At 52.6% G+C, this 20,485-nt stretch overlaps 1 protein-coding gene across 2 annotated transcripts; it reads right to left on the reverse strand.

The window, feature by feature from the left end:
* Positions 1-7,680: 7,680 nt before the first annotated feature.
* Positions 7,681-19,377, reverse strand: C13H1orf116 (chromosome 13 C1orf116 homolog). Of its 2 annotated transcripts, none has more exons than XM_051821290.2 (4): positions 19,359-19,377; positions 14,092-14,247; positions 11,579-11,756; positions 7,681-10,384 (listed from the first exon to the last, which is right to left on the reverse strand). In XM_051821290.2, exons 2-4 carry the CDS (start codon positions 14,164-14,166, stop codon positions 8,883-8,885), a joined length of 1,755 nt encoding a protein of 584 aa, XP_051677250.2. In that variant the 5' UTR covers positions 14,167-14,247; positions 19,359-19,377; the 3' UTR covers positions 7,681-8,882. The 2 variants fall into 2 exon arrangements, with proteins under 2 accessions (XP_051677250.2, XP_051677249.2); XM_051821289.2 differs by having other exon boundaries at positions 19,232-19,367.
* Positions 19,378-20,485: the final 1,108 nt, after the last annotated feature.

The raw sequence follows: 20,485 nt of genomic DNA on the forward strand, positions 1-20,485 counted from the left end.
ATCCGGCACTGAGGGCTCTGCGGATACCAGAGGGATGCTGAAGGGGTGATTTCGGGTGCTGGGAGCCGGCAACATGGCAGCAAGAGCTGTGCGTTTAGGTTAATCATGTAGAACACGGGGCAAGTGGTCAGAACCCTTGTCCTCTGCGGGGGATGTTTTAGGTGGTCTCTGTGGGATGGTGAGTGAGGGCCTCCGTCCCAGGACCGGGGTGGAGACAACCCTGTGTTCTCTCGTCCCTGACTGGACCCCTTCTTTCCCTGTACCTGGTCTTTTCTAGAGGACACACAGATGATGCCTGGCTTCACTGGGGCCTTGCGTGCTGCCACACGTTCTCTTCTGTCATCATCATGCTAAATTAACTTCATCTCCCACAATGGCTCTCTGTACCTTCTCCTCCTTGTCACGCTCCGTACTACAGCCCCACTTCCTCACTCTCAATGGGTCACATTGACTCCAAATTAAAAGGGAAAATAAAACCCATCACAAGGGAACTCGCTCCCTCTCTCATTTCCCTCACAAAAAACGTTGTGGGATGAGCATTTAGCCTAGTAGCTAAGACTTCCGCATCCCACATCAGAGTATGTCAAAGTTCGACCAGCTTCCTCCTGATGCGGACCACAGGACATAGCAGTGATGGCTCAGATAGCTGCATTCCTGCCACCTACAGGGGAGACGCGGATTGAGTGCCCACGCTTGGTTTCGGGTTGGCCCAGCCTTGGCCATTGTGGGTATTCGGAGAGTGAACCAGTGAACTCTCTCCCTCTGTCTCCTTCTCTGTCTCAAATAAATAAATAAATAAATAAAATCTTTTAATTTTTTTTAAATAAAACAAATGAGAAAAAGTGCCCTCCTGGACTGTTGATGACGTTTTGTCAGTTTCCCAAGCTTTATCCCCCTCTTAGTCACTAAGCTTCAACTTCGGTGCACTGTCTCCACTTCCATGATCTGCATGGGCTGCTAAAGTTAGGCTCCCACACTCAGCGCTCCACTGCAATCGTTTTGCTGCAACTGTGAGTAGGCTCTTCATTTCTAAATCCTGTGGGAATGGTGTGGCGTTCGTCGTGTTCGATGGGCTGGGGGCATTTCCTGCTGCCGACCACATCTCGTGTGAGGAGCCCCCTCCCCGTTAGCTTTCTCAAGATCCGTCTCTCTCTCCTGTGTTTCGCAGGACGCTTTTCTTATATTCACTAAATCAATATTTACTGAGTGCTTTCTGTGTGCCAAGAATTCTTCTACAAGATGGACAAAGTCCTTGCTTTCATGGAGTTTACCTTTTGGTTGAAAGAACAGGAAGCAAATCAAATAAACCAACAAACCACTAAATAAGAGAAGATTAGATGGCGGTGAGTGCTACACAGAGAATTAAAGTGGCACCATCGAAGAAAAGGTGGGGCGCCACCTTTGGAATGAGCGTTCAGCAAAGCTCTCCCTAAACATGTGAACTTAACCCGAGACTTGAAGATAGAAAGGAACAAGCTATGCAAAGATGAGAGGACGAGAATTCAGCAGAAGAAATGGCCAGTGCAGAGTCTCTTCTGGGGCAAAGCTGATGCAGGAGAACTTGTGGACAGATCTGAGAAGGCAGAGCTGGACAGAACCTTGGGGTACAGGAGGACAAGGTGGCCAAGGAGACTGAGCAGGAGCACAGAACTCCCAGGAAAGAAGGGAGCTGCCAGCTGTGCCGAATGCTGCCCAGAGATCAACTGATGAGAGTCAGGAGCGCTATTGGGTCAGCCAACATGGCGCCATTGGTGACTTCAACAAGTGCGGTGTTGAGAGCAGGCTGGGGACAGAAGCCATCTGAAGGAGGAGGAAGAGTGAGGTCAAGATTAGAAAGGAGAGTTCGGGACTATTTTAAAGAATATTTCCAGAGGGGCAGCAGACAGGGTCTGGACTGTAAGGCAGTGCCATCCAATACCATAGCCATTACTCAGAAATTTAAGTTTAAATGAATTAAAATGAAAGAAAATTTAAAAACTTAGTTCCTCTGTCATGCTTGCCACACTGCAAGGGTTTAATAGTCTTGTGTGACAAGTGGCTACTCAACCAGGCAGAATAGATACAGCACATCTTTATCACTGTAGAAACATCTGTTGGACAACCCTGCCTTAGAGGATGCGGGGTTAAGAAGGGTTTGGCTTGGTTGGTTTGGTTTGGTAGCCATTAGTGTGATAGTACTAGACCCAGCAAGGATCAAATGGAAACTGCATGGTCCTCACTTTCCTCCTCCCTTCAGGTGTCAGTGTGCCCAGAGATCCACCCAGGACACCTGCTCTTCTCATTCTACTGAACCTTCTTCGACAACCTCCGCCGTGCTCAAGGTCCATTGTGATCTGTATTTGGTGGTTCCAGTTACGCCTCCCTCCTGAGCTGCAGCCCCACCATCTATCTCTCTGGGGCCATGTCAGCCTAGAAGTCCCACTGCAACCCCAAATTCATTATGTCCAAATTGGAATCTTCCCTTCCCTTGGTCCTACTCCTATAGCACCTCTGTGAATTCATCCACTGGTTCAGGCCAGCAATGGGGCATCATTTGAACTCCTCTTTCTCCTTTATTCTTTGTATCTGTTAAGTCGCTAGGTGCTGGTCAGCTTTGTAAACATTTTTAGAATTGATTCCAATGCCCAATCATCACTTATTTATCTAAACTCTCACTCAGATACTTGGACTATTGGGTACATTGTGGATCAGTGAGTGGAATACTCAAACATACTCCTTCTCCCAGGCTGGCTTTTAGTAGAGAGGATAGGAAAGTCCCTTTAGTTGGGGATGGCCTGTGACATAGTCCCGGCCAATGAGACCTAAAAGAGTCCGTTGAAGAGTTTCTGGGAAAGATTTTGCTCTCTGATTAAAAGGAACAGATAACAGCTGCTGCCACTTTTTCTTTCCCGTCTTCATCCTCTGAATATCAACCCCATAACCAGGGGCACCACCTGGCAATCACTGAGGGAAAGACAGAGAAATCCATTGCTGCCAGCCCTGAGCAGTGCCGAGAGCCACCCAGCCTCCGATTTCTCATATGGAAGAAACACGTGCCCCCTTCTTTCATGGGAGCCACTGGGGATTCTGTTACTTGGAGCTGTTTTCCTGGCTTCATTATCACTGTCATAAGGCCAGAGCGTCTGTAAAACGTGAATTTGATGACGCCGCATGACTACTTTAGACTCCTCTTTGCTCTCCACGGCCAACAGGATAAAGCTGAGACTTCTTTGCATGGCACCCAAGCCCTCCAGCAATCCCAACTGCGGGTGTCTCTGGCTCATCCTTTGGCACTGCCTGTCCCAGACGGTTCTCCAAATATAACCTACTCTTCCACAGTTTCTTGGCACATCCTGTTTCCTCCATCTGGAACACCTTCTCTCCCAGTTGTCCCACTTCCTCCCTTACAGCTCCATACTCTAGGGTTCTGTATCCTTCCTGTCTTTGTTGTAGTCACATTTCATTGTCTCTTCCTCATGCTAGACTGGGGGCTCCTCTCCGATCTGGAGCAGCCTTGTTTGTTTGTGTTTTCTCAATATTGTACAGACAGCTAGAACTCAGGACCCTGGTTTTGAAATGAGTGGGTGAAAAAATGAGCGCCCTGATCCAAGAGCCTGACTCTTCTGTTCTATTTCTTACAGCTCCAGAAACTCTTTGACGCTTGCTTTCTTCATTTATAAAACAAAGGTAATTCCACCTTTATTGAGACCACAGGATTGTTTGACATGTCAATCTTTCTGTATTATCTATCCACCTATCTTTCTATCTACCTACCTATCATCTTTGGATATCTCCACCTATGAGCATATTTTCTCTTTAGATGGTAAGCTGAGTTAGAAAACCCAAACATTTCCTTAAAGTTCTTAGGTCCTAAGGGGTGTAGTTTACCTTAGACTATACTGTGATACTTTTTGTCACGGTGTTGATTTAAAAAAAAAAAAAAAAGATTTATCCCGGTTGCCCCTCTTCCAGGCCAGCTCTCTGCTGTGGCCAGGGAGTGCAGTGGAGGATGGCCCAAATGCTTGGGCCCTGCACCCCATGGGAGACCAGGATAAGTACCTGGCTCCTGCCATCGGATCAGCACGGTGTGCCAGCCACAGTGGCCACTGGAGGGTGAACCAACAGCAAAGGAACACCTTTCTCTCTGTCTCTCTCTCTCACTGTCCACTCTGCCTGTCAAAAAAAAAAAAATATTTATTTGAAAGGCAGAGCTACAGAGGCGGGTAGGGGAGAAGAAGAAAGAGATCACCCATCTGTTTGTTTACTCTTCAAATGACCTCCCCAGCCAGGCCTGGGCCAGGCTGAACCCAGGAGCCAGGAGTTTCATCTGGGTCTTCCTTGTGAGTGGCAGGGGCTCAAGCGCTTGGCCCGTCCTCTGCTGCTTTCCCAGGTGCATCGGCAGGGAGCTGGATCGGAAATCGAGCAGCTGGGACTCAAACCAGTGCTCATAGGGGATGCTGGCATTGCAGACGGTGGCTTAACTGGCTACACCCAGCGCTGGCCCCAGGATGTTGGTTTTCTTAATTCACTTGTTTGGACTTACAGAAACATTTGTGTCAGGCTCATACATCTGGGGGACAGCCGGGTCCCAGGCCCCAGCTTGTGAGTGACATGAAGTGACTGCTGGAGTGCACTGGTCCAGAGCTCTGCCACGATGCCACCCTGTGTCACACCGTTCAGCACTGGGGACTCACCGCAGGCGGTGCGGGATGATTCAGCTAGGTAATCAGCGAGAGAGATGACCCCTGGGATTGAATGCCATCTGTTTTGATCTCACCCGTGTGTCACGAGTTGTTGGTACTATGATGGCTATGGTGACCCCTGCAATTCACAGGGTCCATCTATCAGAAGGCCTTGGGAGAGCTCATCCAATCTACCTCCTGCCTCCTGATAACTAATGACTGACTCATTCCAGAAAGATACCTACCTTTTATCTTAAAAAAAAAAAAAAAAAAAAAAAAGTGTTCCCTCTAGTTTCTATAGCTTCCTGGTTATAGCCAGGGCTTCCTCTTGTTACAATAGTTTGCTTTTTCCCTCCATGCGGAAAGTAGATAACTACAGAACAGCATACACTCCCTAAAGCACACGGCGGAAGGGAGTCATAGGAAGCAAGAAGTAAACTGTGTGACTGTGGGCAGCGAGAGGCTGACAGCGGAGGAGGCTGGATCTGACTACACAGAAGCCGGAAAGAGCTGGTTCAGTTCACACCAAGACACAAGCAGCATGTTCATGGTGATGCCTTTTTTTTTTTTTTTAAATTCTAGGAATCATGGCCTGGGTGAAGCTGAGTCACCTGGGTGTGGCAAAGCCTAGCTGTGACTTTGGACTTGGACCTGCAGCAAGGCCTTGTCTATTTCCTCTCAGAACTGAGCCGGGTGAGCTCCTGGAGGACCTGAAACAGAATTCCACCATTTATCCAGTAGCTGCACTGTGCCAAGCACTGAGACTGGCATAGTTCCTATCACTTACTCATCCCAACTGTCATGAATGGATGGGATTATTTGCATTTTGCACGTGAGAATGCCAAGGTTCAGACGGTGCCTGATTGATCAGTGACAGAGGTTGAACTTGAACCCAGATGTATGTGCTCAGACTCACTCACACGAAGGTATCTGCATTCCTCCCAGGCTGAGACAGACACGGCTATTCCTGCTCATCCCCTTGGTCCCAACCTCCTCCGGTCCGTGAGATGACAGTATGAGCCTTCTCCAGCCACACAGACAGTCGGAGGTCAGAGGAGGGCAGGGGTCGTCTCCCACACCCACACACCTGTAGATGCCTCAGGCTTCACCTCCAGGTGATGCCCAGAGCAGCTACAGCTTCCTGCTCCCCAGACTTTCACCTGCCCTTCCTTCCAGAAAACAAACGCCAAGGTTTGAGCACTTACCCACCCCCATGTTACAGGGTGGCCTCTGCCAGATCACACTTCCCAGTGTGCAAGGGGACACACAGAGGTGGAGGGCCCACCCTGATTCTGTGTGAGAAGTCTCTGTGTAATCAGAGGGCAGGATTCTCAGGGTGGCACATGGGTGGGAGGTGACTCAGAAGAGTAGCCATTCACGCGTGTTGAGTGCCAGACTCCAGCGTGGCAGCCCGGGGAGGGGCCAGCTCCTGCATTTAGTGGGTGGTGTGTGCTCCGAGCAGCAAGCCACTGGCAGGGTACACCAGAGATTCCAGGGCAACTAGAACTGTAGAGCTGTTGCTTTGGTTTTTGAAACCAGATGAATCGCCTTTACACATGTCCTCCCAAAATGCTTTGGGAGGGGATAAGAGAGACTCTGACGGCCCTCCTGCTCCATCAGGTCCATCTGAATGAGGCACAATCCTCTATGGATATGATGCTATGTGCGTAGAAACAGAAATAATCCTGCCTCACCGGACGTGGTGTCCACGCTGGGCCCCCCGCCCCTCTCCAGTGAGGATGATTACCTTTGGATTTTTTTTTTTTTAATTTGACAGGTAGAGTTATAGACAGTGAGAGAGGGAGAGAGAGAGAGAGAAAGGTCTTCCTTCAATTGGTTCACTCCCCAAATGGCTGCCATGGCCAGCACTGCGCTGATCCGAAGCCAGGAGCCAGGTGCTTCTCCCTGATCTCCCATGTGGGTGTAGGACCCAAGCACCTGGGCCATCTTCCACTGCCCTCCTGGGCCACAGCAGAGAGCTGGACCAGAAGAGGAGCAACCAGAACTAGAACCCGGAGCCCATATGGGATGCCAGTGCTGCAGGCGGAGGATTAACCAAGTGAGCCACAGAGCCAGCCCCTGGATTTATTTTTCTATTCTTGAATCCTAGGACCTGGTGGCAGGGGTGGGGGGTGGGGGGTGGGGGCAGGCTTCTTCAGATGACCAGGGAAGGGAAAATCGGAGACGTGCGGACACCAGTGGGTAAGGATGCACAGCGGACAGGTGCGGGCTTGTGGACCAGGCTGTCTCGTCTGGAGCGGGACTTAATTCCTGAGCAGCCCATGGCGGTCAGCTTTGTGTTGGTGGCAGCCCCAGATTCCCACCAGCGCTCACTTTATAGCTCTTGGTTCCCTACTAACCAGGGCAGTTAGTGACTAGGAAATAAAGCGATGTGACTTAAAATCCCCACGGGACACAGCTCCACTGAATTCAGCCTGTCACACCAGGACTTCAGAAGGTGGCCTTCTCCTTTTTTGGGGGTGGGGGGATGTAAGATGGCCAGCTGTGGGAGTCCCCAGCAGCTGGGACCTACCAGGTCTTCAGCCAGGACCAGGAACGAGGCACCTGGCTTGTGGGTGTGAGTGTGTGCGCGACGGGTGTACACAGAAACTGCCACACCCACACCCCACATTCCACACCAGGGTGGGACCATTCCTTGGCCTTACCTTAACCTTCTCATCCTTCTCAGAGGCTTTGGCGGTGATTCTGTAAGGCCAGCAGCACTAAAAGGCACTTTGTAACAACATCCCCCTTATCTGCCCCTCGCATCGGGTCTCCTGGACTCCTGCAGGTCCTGGCCGTGAGTAAGGTTCACTTCCCACAGACGCGGGAGTCATGTCTAGCCACATCTAACCCCACGCTTGTCTTCACAGGCCCACGCCACCCACAGCACCCTCCTCGGGCAGTGCCCATGTCGTACGACTTGGTCAGGAATTTGTAGGGAGGGGTGCTCCGGCCATGAACGAGTTACTCTATAGCTGCTATCCAAGGACAAAATGAACAAGCACAATGTGAAATATTACCCTGAACAGCATTTAATCTCCGGTCCTTCAGAAGGGAGTTTAGGATCTTGCAGGAACTCAGGTTTGAGTCTTTGATGGTGAGAAGCGACCCTTCGGGGGCTGTGCAGATGTCCGAGAGCACTGGTTAAGGGGTGGCAGCACCCCGAGTGTCCACGGGACGGGAGTCAGCAGCCCCAGCGTGCAGTCTCAGCTCCGGGACTAAGCGTCAGAGTGACTGTGGATGAGCCACTTCTCTTCCCCCATGGCGAAGCTTTTCCAAGACAGCTCCCGGCTCTGAGAGCAGGTGAACAGCAGGCAAAGGTACTGGGCCGATTTCCCACCACTGGAGTAAAGGACATTTAAAAACGACCCGCAGTCACACGGACAAGATCTTAGGTATTTACAAAGTCTCCGGGCGGGGCTCTCTGTTCTGTGTTGACAGAGCCCCGGAGTTGGGGAGCAGGAGAGCAGGAAGAACAGGGATTTGAGAGTCTTGGACCACAGCACAGGGTATCGTGGAATGTATGGAGCCCAAGGACGGGGACTCTCCCTGGGGGAGGCACGGTGTGTACGACACTTACCGTGCCTTCTCAGACCAACAGGGGCTGTCTGCTGTCAGTCAACCAAGAGGCTTGGTTACAGCAGTGCGCCTCATCCTTGGGAGTGGTGATCCCGAGAAGGCGGTGGGTGAAGAGATAACAAAGCAGCTCCTCCTGGCACCAGGCCTTGTCCAGAGAGCCTGAGCCGAGAAAGGGTCTGGCAAGGCAAAGTCAGTCTCCATTTGCTGTAGGGGTTCTTCAGGCCCACATTTCATGGGCCCCTGGCCTTGCCAAATGTAGTGTTTTTTGCAGTCATTGGCATATCCACAATCTCACTTGACTTTGCTTCTGGCCACCCACCTCCATTGGTTCTGGCTGGGCTGAACTTGACCCAACGCAGAAAATCTCCAAGGAGAGCAGAACTCTGTATAAATAGCTACAGGGGTATATACAGCCTATCATACAATGCGAGTGTGTGTGCATGAGCACAGGAACTTAGTGAACAAGCACCCCCAGTGCAGCATATGCTCAGACTCAAATCTCTCCCTCGTCATCACTCGGAGGAGGAGCCCACGCCTGGCCAAGCCTGTGTGTGAGCTGTCCATGGCTCCGAAGGAGAGCCTGGAGTCTCTTCTCGCGCAGAGGGGCGCGGCTAGGGCTGGCAGCCCTGGCTTCTGCACCTACTCCTTCAACAGTCCCAGCTTCTTCAAAGCCTCCCTTCTGTGCTCATCCTGGAGGCCCTTTGGGGAGATCTTGACGCTAACGCACGGAGGCCGGGGAAGCTTGTCCCGGCTCTGGCCTTGGTAGGAGAGGTGCCTCGCGCTCTGCTCCTGCTCCAGGTCGGCCAGCTTGCCCACCTGGATTCCTGCAAAGTCCCTCCCGGTGCCCAAGGAGGCGGGGCGTGGCCGGGAATTGCGCAGGACGCTGGGTGAGATCTTGTCCATCAAGGAGCCCTTTCCCAGAGAAGTGCTGGTTTGGGGGCTGGGGTCTTTCTCAGCTGACAGGTAGCTGCTCAGCCCCACCCCGGAGCGCTCCAGAGTATTGGACTTGAAGTTCATCTGTCTCAGCCCCGGGATGCTGCTGTCCTGGAGAGTTAGCCCTGAATCTGGCTTGGGCTGAGTCAGAGGACTGTTTGCCCTCGAGGCCTTTGGGATAGGAATCGGCATGGACTTGGCAGCTGCCACCTTCCCTGGAGGGGTTTCCTGGGCAGGTGTCCAAGCCTTGCTAGGAGAAGACCCCTGAGCTGGAGCCGGAGCCGGAGCCTTTGCTGGCACAGGTCCCCGAGACAGAGCCGGAACTGGAGCTGGAGCCGGAGCCTTCCCCGCAGCTGCTGAGACCTGAACTGGAGCCGCAGGCTGAGCAGGACCCGGGGCTGCGCCTGGGGCAGGGCCCTGAGCACGAGGCTCCCTGAGCCTGAAGGAGCTGGTGGGCTTGCTCAGGTGGAGGCCGGGCGCCTCTTGGTCCTGGGGCAGCCCCAGCTTCTCCAGCGCCTCTCTGCGTGCTTTTCTCTGCTCCTGCAGTGAAGAGGGGCCCAGGCCGGACTCCCCCGAGGCAGCCTCGGTGTGGCGAGACAGCCAGTTCTGGGGCTGGCTGTGGAAACTGCTCCGGCTGCTCTTCAAGACGATGTTAGGCGGCAACTTCCGGGGCTTTGGGGCAGCCAGGGAAGCTGGCTGGGCGCCCGGATCGCTCGCTGATGCCAGGGGCTGGGGGTGCCCCACGGAGCCTCTCTCATTGGCTTTGTGGGACATGGCTTCTGAAGAAGTCTCCTCCGTCTTCCGGGCGTGGGGCGCTTGACTCTGCTCTCCTGGCCTCTTGGGCAGGTGGTCCTCCTCACGCTGTTCTGGCTGCGCGTCCCGGAAAGCTTCCGGTGGGGGGATGGGCGCCACGTCCAAATCAGGGGCAGCCTCCCGGGGGCCGGCAGGGCCTGGCCTGGGCTCACCGTGCAGCCGGCTGCCTGGCTGTTTAACTGCTGGGAGCCCTGCAGGCTCTCCGGGGGCGTGGCTGTTAGTCTGGCTGGTGCTTTCGCCGAGGTTCTGGTTTCTGCCAATGTGGATATTTCTGGGGAGGCTGTAGGAGCCAGACCTGAGGCCCAGACCTTGGGGCTCAGGAGGATGGAACGAGCTGGCCTGGGTCACTGTCCTTGGCTCTGGTCTTTGCTCAGCGATCGCCTCCTTTGGATTTCCTGCGCAGTTCAGGGTGAACAGGCGAAAGAGAGAGAGGACAGACAACAGGGGTGAGCACCTTGCTGCAGAGGAAAAAGCAAACACTCCCTGAACTCTGATCTCCAACCAATAGCAAATGGGTGTTATTTTGTTTGGTTTGGTTTGGTTTTCTTTGCTTTTAAAGGGGTAGCACTCTTACTGATGGAGCAGTGAGAACAGATTCGTTTCGACTAAGGATTCATTTTTCATGATGGTTGGGAAGACAGCAGCCCCCGACTGCTCCACACCCTTGACTCGGGGTCTCCCTGACCTTCTACAGACGCACTGGAGGTAGGGATGGCCTTGGACAGTTCGCTGTATCTGTCTCCAGCTCCCAGATGACTGAGCCTAATGGCAACTGGTGAACGAGTGATTTGCTCTTGACTTGACCAGGCTTCTGCCTTCTACTTTGTCTTTTCACGAGCACCTGGACAAGTCTGTAGCAGGTGCAGTGTCCCTGCACTAGGGAGTGACACGGCTTCTTTCTAGCAGGTTAGGCAGGTGCTTAGGCCCACTGAGCCAGGGAGTTGGCTTCAAGGAGCAGGGAGGCCCCATGGCCCCACTTCCTGCTCTATCTCAGGGAGAGTCTGATGCAGTGTCGATAAATATTTATTAAATGAGTGAATGATTGCAGCCCCGATACCAGTGGCTCTGTCTGTGGGAGCAAGCTGCTTCCCACACCCTGGCATGTGTGGCCCCATACACATGGCCACATGGTGTGCCATTCGGTTCCCTTCTACCAAAGCCGAACACCACTGACTCTCCACCCTCCCCAACAGGGCCCCGAGGTGCCACCCACTGGCGTTGGGGAGCCCTTCCCTCATCTTATCTCCTGGAGCCTTGTCCTCTGGGCCACCCAGATTAGCTCGCTGGACTGACTCGGTCTCTCTAGAGCAATCACCCAGGCCTGCCTGACTTCCTCGCTTACTTCTCTGTTCGTCTCTCCCGGGATTTTTCCATGAGAGAAAGGGAGCTGCTCAAACCCCTCTCCTTCCCCTGTCTCTGATGCGTCATGGACAGACAAGAAGCTGGCTGGTCAGCGCCCCCTCGCTGCCTCTCCCCCCGCAGGGACTTCATTTAGCCAGGAGAGTGCGGCTGCCCCTTCTGCTGTGACCCTGGGAGCAGCTGATCGTCTGGGTGTTTTGACAGGTGCTGTTGCAGACAGTCCGTCTTACCCTTGGGGGCAGGCTGGGTTTTGGGCGGCGCTCGGAAGCCGCGGGGCGTTGGGACCAGCTCAGACTCATCGGTGGACAGTCCGCTGTCACCCTCGGTGTCCAACGAGCCGATCGTCTCCTCCAGGAAGAGCAGACACGCCTTCTCTTCTGCTGACAGGAAGTCGTAGCTGCTGTCACTCTGTGGGGAGAAGGAGCTGTGAGAGGGAGGTCCCTCTGCAGAAACTGGCGGGGCCTGAGAACCACCCTGTGGTGGCGAGGAATGCTGGAGGGCGGGAAACTGTCCGCCCGCGACTCTGCCGACCTGCTGGAGCTGTGTCCGGAGGCTGCGGAGCCACAGAGAGCAGAGACTGCCAGAACTGGGGGCCCACCAGCACCCAGCCCTGCAGCCTAGGCAGGCAGGTGCAACAGTCTTCCCATTGCTGGCTCCTGGGCTTAGATCATCCGCAGTCCCAGGTTCACATTCCAGTTCCTTTGTGTGAACCTTGTCAAGTGTCTCACCCTGTGTGTCCCTGGGCTAGCTCCAGATCATAGAGGCGACAATTTGACATGAAACTTGCATGGTATTGCTTTTAACTTTACAAAGACCTTCTGCATACTTGATTTGGTATGTCAAGGTCAGTATAAGGACATGCAGATGCAGCCAAGTACTGGCTGCTAGGCCAATGTGAACAGCGGCTCGACTAGCTGCAGATACATCTGCTAAATAATTTATACTTGACTTTGAAATGCATTCCATGCAGGCTTTTTCTCCTTGTATGTTGACTTTCTTGATGGCATTTGGCTCTGGCTAACGTTCACATAACTCTGCATTTCTTTAGCAAATATTAACAGAAGGGGAAGGTGCAGGAACTGGGTGGTATGAGGGAGGGGAAAGCAACTTTGCATTAAGTATTAAGTCGATATTAAAGTAGGAAATTTCTATTATTAGAAAGCGCATAGACTGTTTGGCAGATGATTCGGATGGTGCTGTCCATGCCTTCCCAGGTCAGGAAGATCGATGGCATTGTTGCTCTTCAAAGGAGGTTGGAGGAAAACCAAAGGACAACTGGGAATGTAGGGAACTGGGCCCGAGCCTTCTCAATGTATCCTTTCTTCTTCCTATGATCTGGGACACCTCTGAGCTGTGCGTTCTCCAGGCCCACACGGCCAGGACATATTTTGCGATGGCCCTAAGTGCATCCTGGGGGGAGGGAGAGGGTTGTTGAGTAAGCCCTTCCGGTTGCCCCTGTCCCTTTCAGGCTCATCTGCCAGTTGCCTGATGGGGGTCTATATGTGAAGGGAAGCCCCAAAGCTAGCCCTTGGCAGCCGGAAGCCAACTCCAGGAGTTACTTGAGCAAAGATCTTTTTTTTACTTCCCTCTTCCTACTAAAATAGCCCTGCCACGCATAGGCCAACTCAGTTTCTCTTTTGTGGATGACTCACTTTGAAAACTCTTAACTGGTGGACGATGGCATGTGCCTATTCATACTGGCCACAGCCTAACAGGAACAGGAAGCTGTCTGGCTGGGTCCATCACCTAGAGTCAAAAGGAAATTATGCCTATATTGTCTATACTTTGGATCTGCGTATTTGTGTGTGTGTTGCTTTTTCCCCTCCACTTGTACATATCAAGCTCCAAAGGTAACAGTAAAGACCCCATTTCACTAGTCACTCTGCAGTGGAGTCATTATCCTTAACTTTTCAGACCCCTGCACAGGCTAGCAGGGAAGTATAGTTTCTCCACGGTTGTCATATGTGCGACAAGGCTGAGCAACGAGGATATGCTTTCATTCGGACGTAGGACTGATTTATTTTTTCACTCCAGGCTGAAAATAACCGAGACTGAAAATCGTACCCAGAAAAATCACAAGTGATTCCACACCACTCACAAAGACACGCAGTGACTTGTAAGGCTGTTGGTGTCTGCTCCCTGCTGGGCTGCCTCCTTTTCCCAAAGAGACCTCATTTACCCCCTGGAAGAATCCTGTGAATTCGGGTGGACGTCATTCCCACTTTACAAACCGAGTAATTTGCTCCGGGTCAGAGAGCTTTTCCTGAGTAGGGAACCCAGGTCTGTTTGATTGGAAAACTTAGCCTCTGCGTCTTTGTCCAACACTGAAGTGACACTGCTCCAGGCAGACAGCTCTGCACTCTGCTTTTCATCACAGCTCAGACCACAGCCCATTCTCCCTCTCGACCTCCAACCCCTGACCCAGTGAAGACTGGCGGTGGTGGTGGCGGTGGGGGGGGGGGGAGTTTGAGGGTCTCCCTCATCCTGTGGCTCTCTGAGGTTACTGCACCCTATTCTTTACAGACCTAGGGGTGACTCAGAGGCAGGAAGCACCCACTGATTTTGTGATTCACTTGCTGGCGAGGAAGATGAAAGAGAAGGTGCAGTGAGCGATGACGGATGGCAGAGCAGGGCGGGGTGGGGCGGGGCAGGTGTGCGGGCAGGTGTGCGGACAGCAGACAGGTTGCGGGAGGGAGAGTACGTACAGATCCAGAGCGGGTGGAGGGGTGGAGGTGGCGCTCACCATGCTGTCGCAGCTGCCGACGCGGGTCACGGGTTCCCAGCCAGGCCCTGCTGGCCACAGCTCCCTCTCGGGCATTGCCCGAAGCAAGGTGCAGGGGTGGCAAAAGGGGCTCCCAGAGGGGAAGCGAAGGGAAGTGAAGAATGTCCCAGGCTGGGCCTGAAAAGAGAAGATCAAAGCCACGAGTGAGCCAAAGCTTCTGCGAGGCTCTCGCCCAGGCCCTGGGGCAGCACCGCGGCACGGACACCAAGCAAGCAGAAAGCAGGGAGGGGGCCTTGAACACATGGGACTCCCACCCCCGCTTGCACAGACGGACACATAGGCCAGATCACATGCACACAGAAGGATGCACTGAGGTGGTACAGAGGCAGTGCATCCAGAAAGCAGCTCCTGTCTCTTCTTGGGGTTGTGTTTCTCTCTGAAACAGGCAGCTTAATCTACGTTTGCATGGCCATAAACAATGAATGCTACAGGGCTTACTAGCTGGGGTGCTGGGTCTAGTTCCAACTCCCACTCCAGCCATTTATGGAATTGTCACTTAAGGCAAATTACTCTTTGGGTCTGTTTTCCCTCATTAAATAGGGAAATGAAGGAATCAAATGAGATGCTCTTTAGTCGGTAGTAAATTCTCAAACGTATAAAGAATAAGCCAATAACTACTTTTCTTGTGAGAAGAAAAAGATAGGATCCACGGAGGATCAGACTCCATTGCGGCAAAGGAAGCCAGAGTTTAGAAGAGAAGATTCTTGTGAAATGGAAGAGGACGAGAGCCCCTGGCAGTACCTACCTCATATAGCTGTGTGAGAATACAATATAATCAAACACTCCATGCAAAACACTTTGCTCAGTTCATGGCCCAGTGACCGTCAGCGGCTATCACAGTCAACATCATCAATCCCACCATCGCCCTAGCCTGGGAGGCCTGAGCAGGGCACCTGCAGTGTTTGGCACAAACCCAGTTTCCCTCTTGATACCTCTTCCTCACTTGTTGCACATGTTCCCAGTGAGGTTCTCTAGCCGAACGAGCGAGAGGACTGGCCTACGTGGCTCCCTCCCAGCTCCAGCTCCTTCGGGGAAGCAAGCAGAGCAAAGGAAGGCAGTGCCACCCTCCCTTTGAAAATCCCAAGGAATTCTCCGTTGGAGTTGGCCAAGCCAGGGGTGACTTTTCTATGGTAAAATGAAATTTTAAAAGAATTTGGATTAAAAGAAAGTCCCAAGGTCAAACAGAGACTTGCGGGAGAGCTAGACTTAAAAAAATGTTTGTCTAATTCCAAATACATTATTTCCCCTTACACCAAGCTACACTTTCTACTGTCTTTCTCTACCCTACCATTATTAGGCAGTATGTCGTAGAAAAGTGAGTTCTAGGGGCCGGCTCTGAGGTAGCAGGTAAAGTCACCCTCTGCAATGCTGGCATCCCATATGGATGGTGGTTCAAGTCCCGGCTGCTCCATTTCCAATCCAGCTTCCTGCTAGTGCACTGGGGAAAGCACCAGAAGATGGCCCAAGTCCTTGGGTCCCTGCACCCATGTGGGAGACCCAGAAGAAGCTCCTGGCTCCTGACCTGGCCCAGCCGTGGCTGTTGCAGCCATCTGGGGACTGAACCAGAGGATGGAAGACCTCTCTCTCTGTAACTCTGCCTTTCAAATTTATGGCCCTTTAAAAAAATGTGTTCCAGTTGTGATCTGAGGATGTGGGGTTTAGATGCCATGGGAGAGATCCTTTGGCCCCTGCAAGTAATTGCTTCCAGTGCCAGAGTCAGGTTTGGGTTGGGTGAGGTGAGTCAGCCACCCAATGCTACAGTGCTGGTGAGTACAAGGCCTCAAGGAGCAATGTTCTGCTTGGGAGGAGCCCTCAGCTGGGGCAGGACTGGGACAAGACATACGTGGTCCACCAGGGTCCAGAGTTTCTCAGGGGTCAAGGAGTTGGGACACAGACACCAGAGAGGCCAATGGTAAATCAACACTGGGTGAGGTGGCTTCTCAGAGTTTCTTCATGAGATTCGTCCCCTGACACCCAGAACCTCAAGAAACAGGAAGATGAGAAATCACGCGGATAAAGTTCAGTCATCTCAGCTATGCACTCCATGAATGACTGTTCAGGTTCAGGGAGTCATAACCCACTCCCAGCATTCTGTAGGGTTGAGGCCAATATAGCAAAGGTAATCCATCTCTCTTAAGCCTAAGCACACAGAAGGCACTCAAACAACGCTGGATAAATAAACTTGTCACTTGTTTGAGTGTCTACTGGGTAGAACAGTTGGAAGCTTTTTCCTAAATATTTTATTTCCCCGAGAGTACATGGAATGTGGGCAATGCTTTCAGTTAAACTAATATTTATGAGTCCTTTACAGTAGGCACTGGCGGTACAAATCCACATATGAGGAAGACATCGTTTTCAAGAGGTCAGGGTAGGACCAAGGGTCTGGTTTTTGGGCCCAGTGTTCTTGTCTGCAGAATTGGGTGGTCAGTCTTTAAAGTGACTCACTGTAACTAACGGGATATTCTCTGTGCATGGGTGAGCAGATGCAGCCACTTGCTTTCAGACAAAATGACTGCCAAGTTCTCCTAAGTAGGCTTCAGACTTTGCAGGGTTTGCCTGGCTCTCTTCCACCCAGGGAAGCCTAGCACACTCTCCCTGCAGGACCTAGCATGGTCTGAAACAGCTGGAAAAGACAAGAGTGACAGCAGCAGAACTACTTGGCAAGAGCACAGCATGGCATGGCTCAGGGAGCGCTCGTCAGATCCTCAGACTAAGCTGGAAGCACAGGCGGTGTGCGACACTGGCCTCATTTTAGGAGGGAGGGAGCAGGGGCTTTTCCCCCTACCGCTTCCTAAGGGGTGTAGAGCGTGATCCATAGCTGCATACACAGGGCAGCCTGAGGGGCCTGGCCTCTCCAGGGGACACGTCAAGTTCTGAGCAGTTGCAAGAGAGGCACGAACCTGAAGAAGTGTCCCAAGTGTCACCAGTCATCCCTAACTAAATACTAGAATCCTGAAGATCACCCTTCCCCTTCCTCTTTGTACCTTGAGCCCTGCAAGCCACCTGCTTTAGCTTTACTCTTCCAGGCCAGTTTATTGCCCCAGCTACAGAGGGTATTTCCAGAATAAAGAAATGCCACCAAAGATCACGTCATTGGGCAAGGCCTAACCACTGCAGAGACGAATTTGAACTTGAACCAAAGCTGAGCAAGCCCCCGGGTGCCGGCACCTCACCTCCACACCTGGTTTTCACTGTAACAAAGTCTCCCCTTCTCCCCACCCTTCAGCAGCTTGGCTGGCCTCTTGTTGCATTTCCTCCCAGCAACTTTACAACCTTGAAACTTGGGGCTTATATCGAAACCTGAGGCTTTTCTCATCTGATAAGCAGCCCAGCCCCAGAAACAAGTAAGACACTCAAGGTGAGAATTTGGTATCTTTTCACCCTTGACCTCTTTTGGGGACTAATGAGGAGGAGGGAATGGGTTAAGAATACACACAGGCTACGGTCTGGGGTGCATTAAATATTAACTACTCCACTAAAACCAGTCAAGCCCTGGAAGAGAGTAAATAAGCAGCATGTGGATTCTGAAGTGGACGGCACGGGGAGCAGGCTTGAACCCCAATCCAGGTTGGCTGGAACAGACCAGGCCCTCCTTATCATCTTCCTCCAACCCCATGGCCTCCAGGAGCTCTGCTCTCTCCTCAAAGAGGTGTTCCAGATCTCTCAGATCCGATGCCTCTGCCTTTGCTGATATCCCGGCAAAGTGCCTCCGGCAGGAGAACATCCGACGAAAATGCTGGCAAGACCAAAATTTGCACTGTGGGCCTCTCGGCCTCTCCGTAAGCACACGGGCCAGTTCCTGTGCATGTTCAGGCAACGTCTGAATCTCTCTCTCACCCGCAGGTTTGAGGCAAGGCATGGATAGAAATACACCCCACCCCTCCACCCCCCCGCACAGAAGAGCTGTGCGACACGCTGCTGATGTTTTCCTGGGGACAAGTCTTCCATGAACGCCACACTGAGTGTGGCGGGCTGGTTCTGCAGGTGAGGCCATAGCCTAAAGCTCCAGGTGCCAGGACCAGAAACCGGCCCCGACTGAGTATGCCAGGCCCTGAGAGTCTTGCCCGGGGGTCCTCCCTGACCCCTCTTTGCAGCAGGAGGAAGAGAGGCAGCGACCTGGGCCGCAGTGTTGACCCTCCAGGACAGATCACGGAGCACTAATGGCCTCCACGGCCTCTACTTCTACATCCAGCTTCCCACACCAGTTGCCAGCTGGCACACCCGAGGGAAAACACAGCAAACCCACCACCCCGTCTGGGTCTTCCCTTGGTGATTTCTGCCATGCTACCTTGGCCTGAGTCCTGCTTGGCGCTCTGACCGGACTTGACGTGCTGCCACAGAATATGAATGTGTCGAGGCTGGCACAGCTGAATAGCTTTCTGTTTGCTGGTCTCTGTCTCTCTTAGCAGGCACAGTCAGAAAATCAATGGAGTTGAACCCAAAGAAACTCCGCTGAGCAGCTGGATTCCCTGTGGATTTTCCAAACATGGGCTGGTAGCCTGAGTTGGAACTCTCCCAACATGGGCAAACCTTCTGTCCACTTACAAACTACCAGGTACAGCTCACACGTGGCACACCTGTCTGCAGAGAGCGCCATGATCAAACATATCCTGATCACACATACGCACACTGCGCCTTTTACTTAAATAAAGGCAGATGCTGGATGGATAAAGCCGAGGCAGAATTTCCCGTTTCAAATGCAACAGGAAACCAAGGCACTCGACTCACCTGGCCAATGATGTCTGATTTGGACTCCCTCTAACTAGTCCCCTTCCAACAATCACAACTCAGTTTCACCTGCTCAGAGATGGAAATTTCCCAAAGCAACCTGTTTACTTTTCTTGCTGATTGCGCGATCTGCTTACCCAACCTAAATTGGTAAGGGAACAAGATGCATCCCAGCCCTGGTGTCCACAAAAGGACTCATGTGGAGACGCTTCCAACCTGCTCTGAGCCCAGAATGGACTCCGAGAACTGAGGAGCAGAGGGGAGCGCCCCTAGCTGAGGACACCCCCTTCTCCCTGAAGCCCTGGAGCTCGGCGCCCCGCAAAGCCCTCCTCTTGCTGCAGAACAAGCACTAGTTGGTTAGTAATTAACTCACCTTCCGTGGGGTGGGGGCTGATGAGAGGAAAGGGCTACCCTTTGGCTTCAAAGGGCAGAGATGGAGAAAGAGACCAGTCTCCGGCCGCCTACTGTTTTCTTCTCCTTTTGACCTCCTTCTGACTTACCTAGACAGGTAAATGCTTCATAGGAGCTGCCTCGCCCCACCCTGCCACGGACTCTCAGCCAATCCCAGCTTCCTCTGCCTATTTCTCATTCCAGCTGTTTCTCCAGGGAGGGGGTGGGAGGGGCATGAGCAGGGCGGTGCTGCTCTCCCTTGGCCAATCATCTCCTGCCTTGCCTTCCCGTTCCCCCGCCCACAGCCCCTGCAGAGGCTCCCGGAGGAGAGCTGGAAGGAGGAGGAGCCGATCCGGGCTGAGCCTGGAAGAAAGGAGAGTTGGCAGGGAACCAGGAGGCGAAAGATACTTTTTCTTTAAACTCCTGATGTAAGGGAGCACCTGCAGTCCCCTTGGCGGTGAGCTTCTCCATGGGTCTGTGTGAAACGTGATTTCCCACCGATAACGGCCTTCCTCCACGGAGCCAAGCAGTCCTAGGAATTCTCCTGGTAAAGTCCTTTGTGACCGGTTTTGTTACAAGCCTTTCTAGCTATTCAGAATTACCCTCATCCCAAGGCTTTCCCAAGCAGCTCATAACCCGGCAACCCCCGGCGTGTCCACAGAGGGGGGCCTCTTAGAGCAAGGGAGGCTGCCAGGTGCTGCCCTCACCCCAGCACTTGCCCGCCACCTTCCCAGCCTCATTTTCTTCTGGGGGAAATGAATCCCTCTTGTTCTCCAAGAGGTGCCTGTGCTGATCAACAAGTGATTGGACAGTCTTGAAGGAGGGAACATGCGCTCTGGTATTTGGGTTTCCTGTCTCTTCTGGCTGCCCAGGGAAGCCTGCAATGAGTGCTAATAAAAACAAAATAACCAGTTTAGCAGCTCCTGTCTCCTTTCCTGGGCAGATTTTTGGCACCTGTGGGGAGCAATGAATAGATAGAAGAATCCACAGCTTTCAGGAAGATATGTTGCTCCGGGTGTGGGGGCCTCTCTTGCCGGATGTGAATTTCCTGGAAGCTGGTTTTTCCTGTGTGTAGATTATTCTCATACCCATCAACTTTCCAGGGATTTCATTTATTAGCATTAAAAGGGTAGGAAAACAATTTAAACCCATGCACATAACAACTGCCACCAGGTATTCAATTCTTGCTACTTGCTACCCATTGTGCTAAGCAGTTTCATGTATCATTTCATTTCCT

The sequence above is a fragment of the Oryctolagus cuniculus genome, chromosome 13 (genome assembly GCF_964237555.1).
Source record: "Oryctolagus cuniculus chromosome 13, mOryCun1.1, whole genome shotgun sequence".
Classification (NCBI taxonomy): Eukaryota; Metazoa; Chordata; class Mammalia; order Lagomorpha; family Leporidae; genus Oryctolagus; species Oryctolagus cuniculus.

Bases quoted from the DNA above. Each gene is read 5' to 3' on its own strand.
- C13H1orf116 (XM_051821290.2), bottom strand. From the start codon at position 14,166: ATGCCCGAGAGGGAGCTGTGGCCAGCAGGGCCTGGCTGGGAACCCGTG. The intron at 11,757-14,091 runs GTGAGCGCCACC...TTCTCCCCACAG, and splicing joins TCGGCAGCTGCGACAGCATG to AGTGACAGCAGCTACGACTT. The intron at 10,385-11,578 runs GTAAGACGGACT...TGAACTGCGCAG, and splicing joins AACCCAGCCTGCCCCCAAGG to GAAATCCAAAGGAGGCGATC.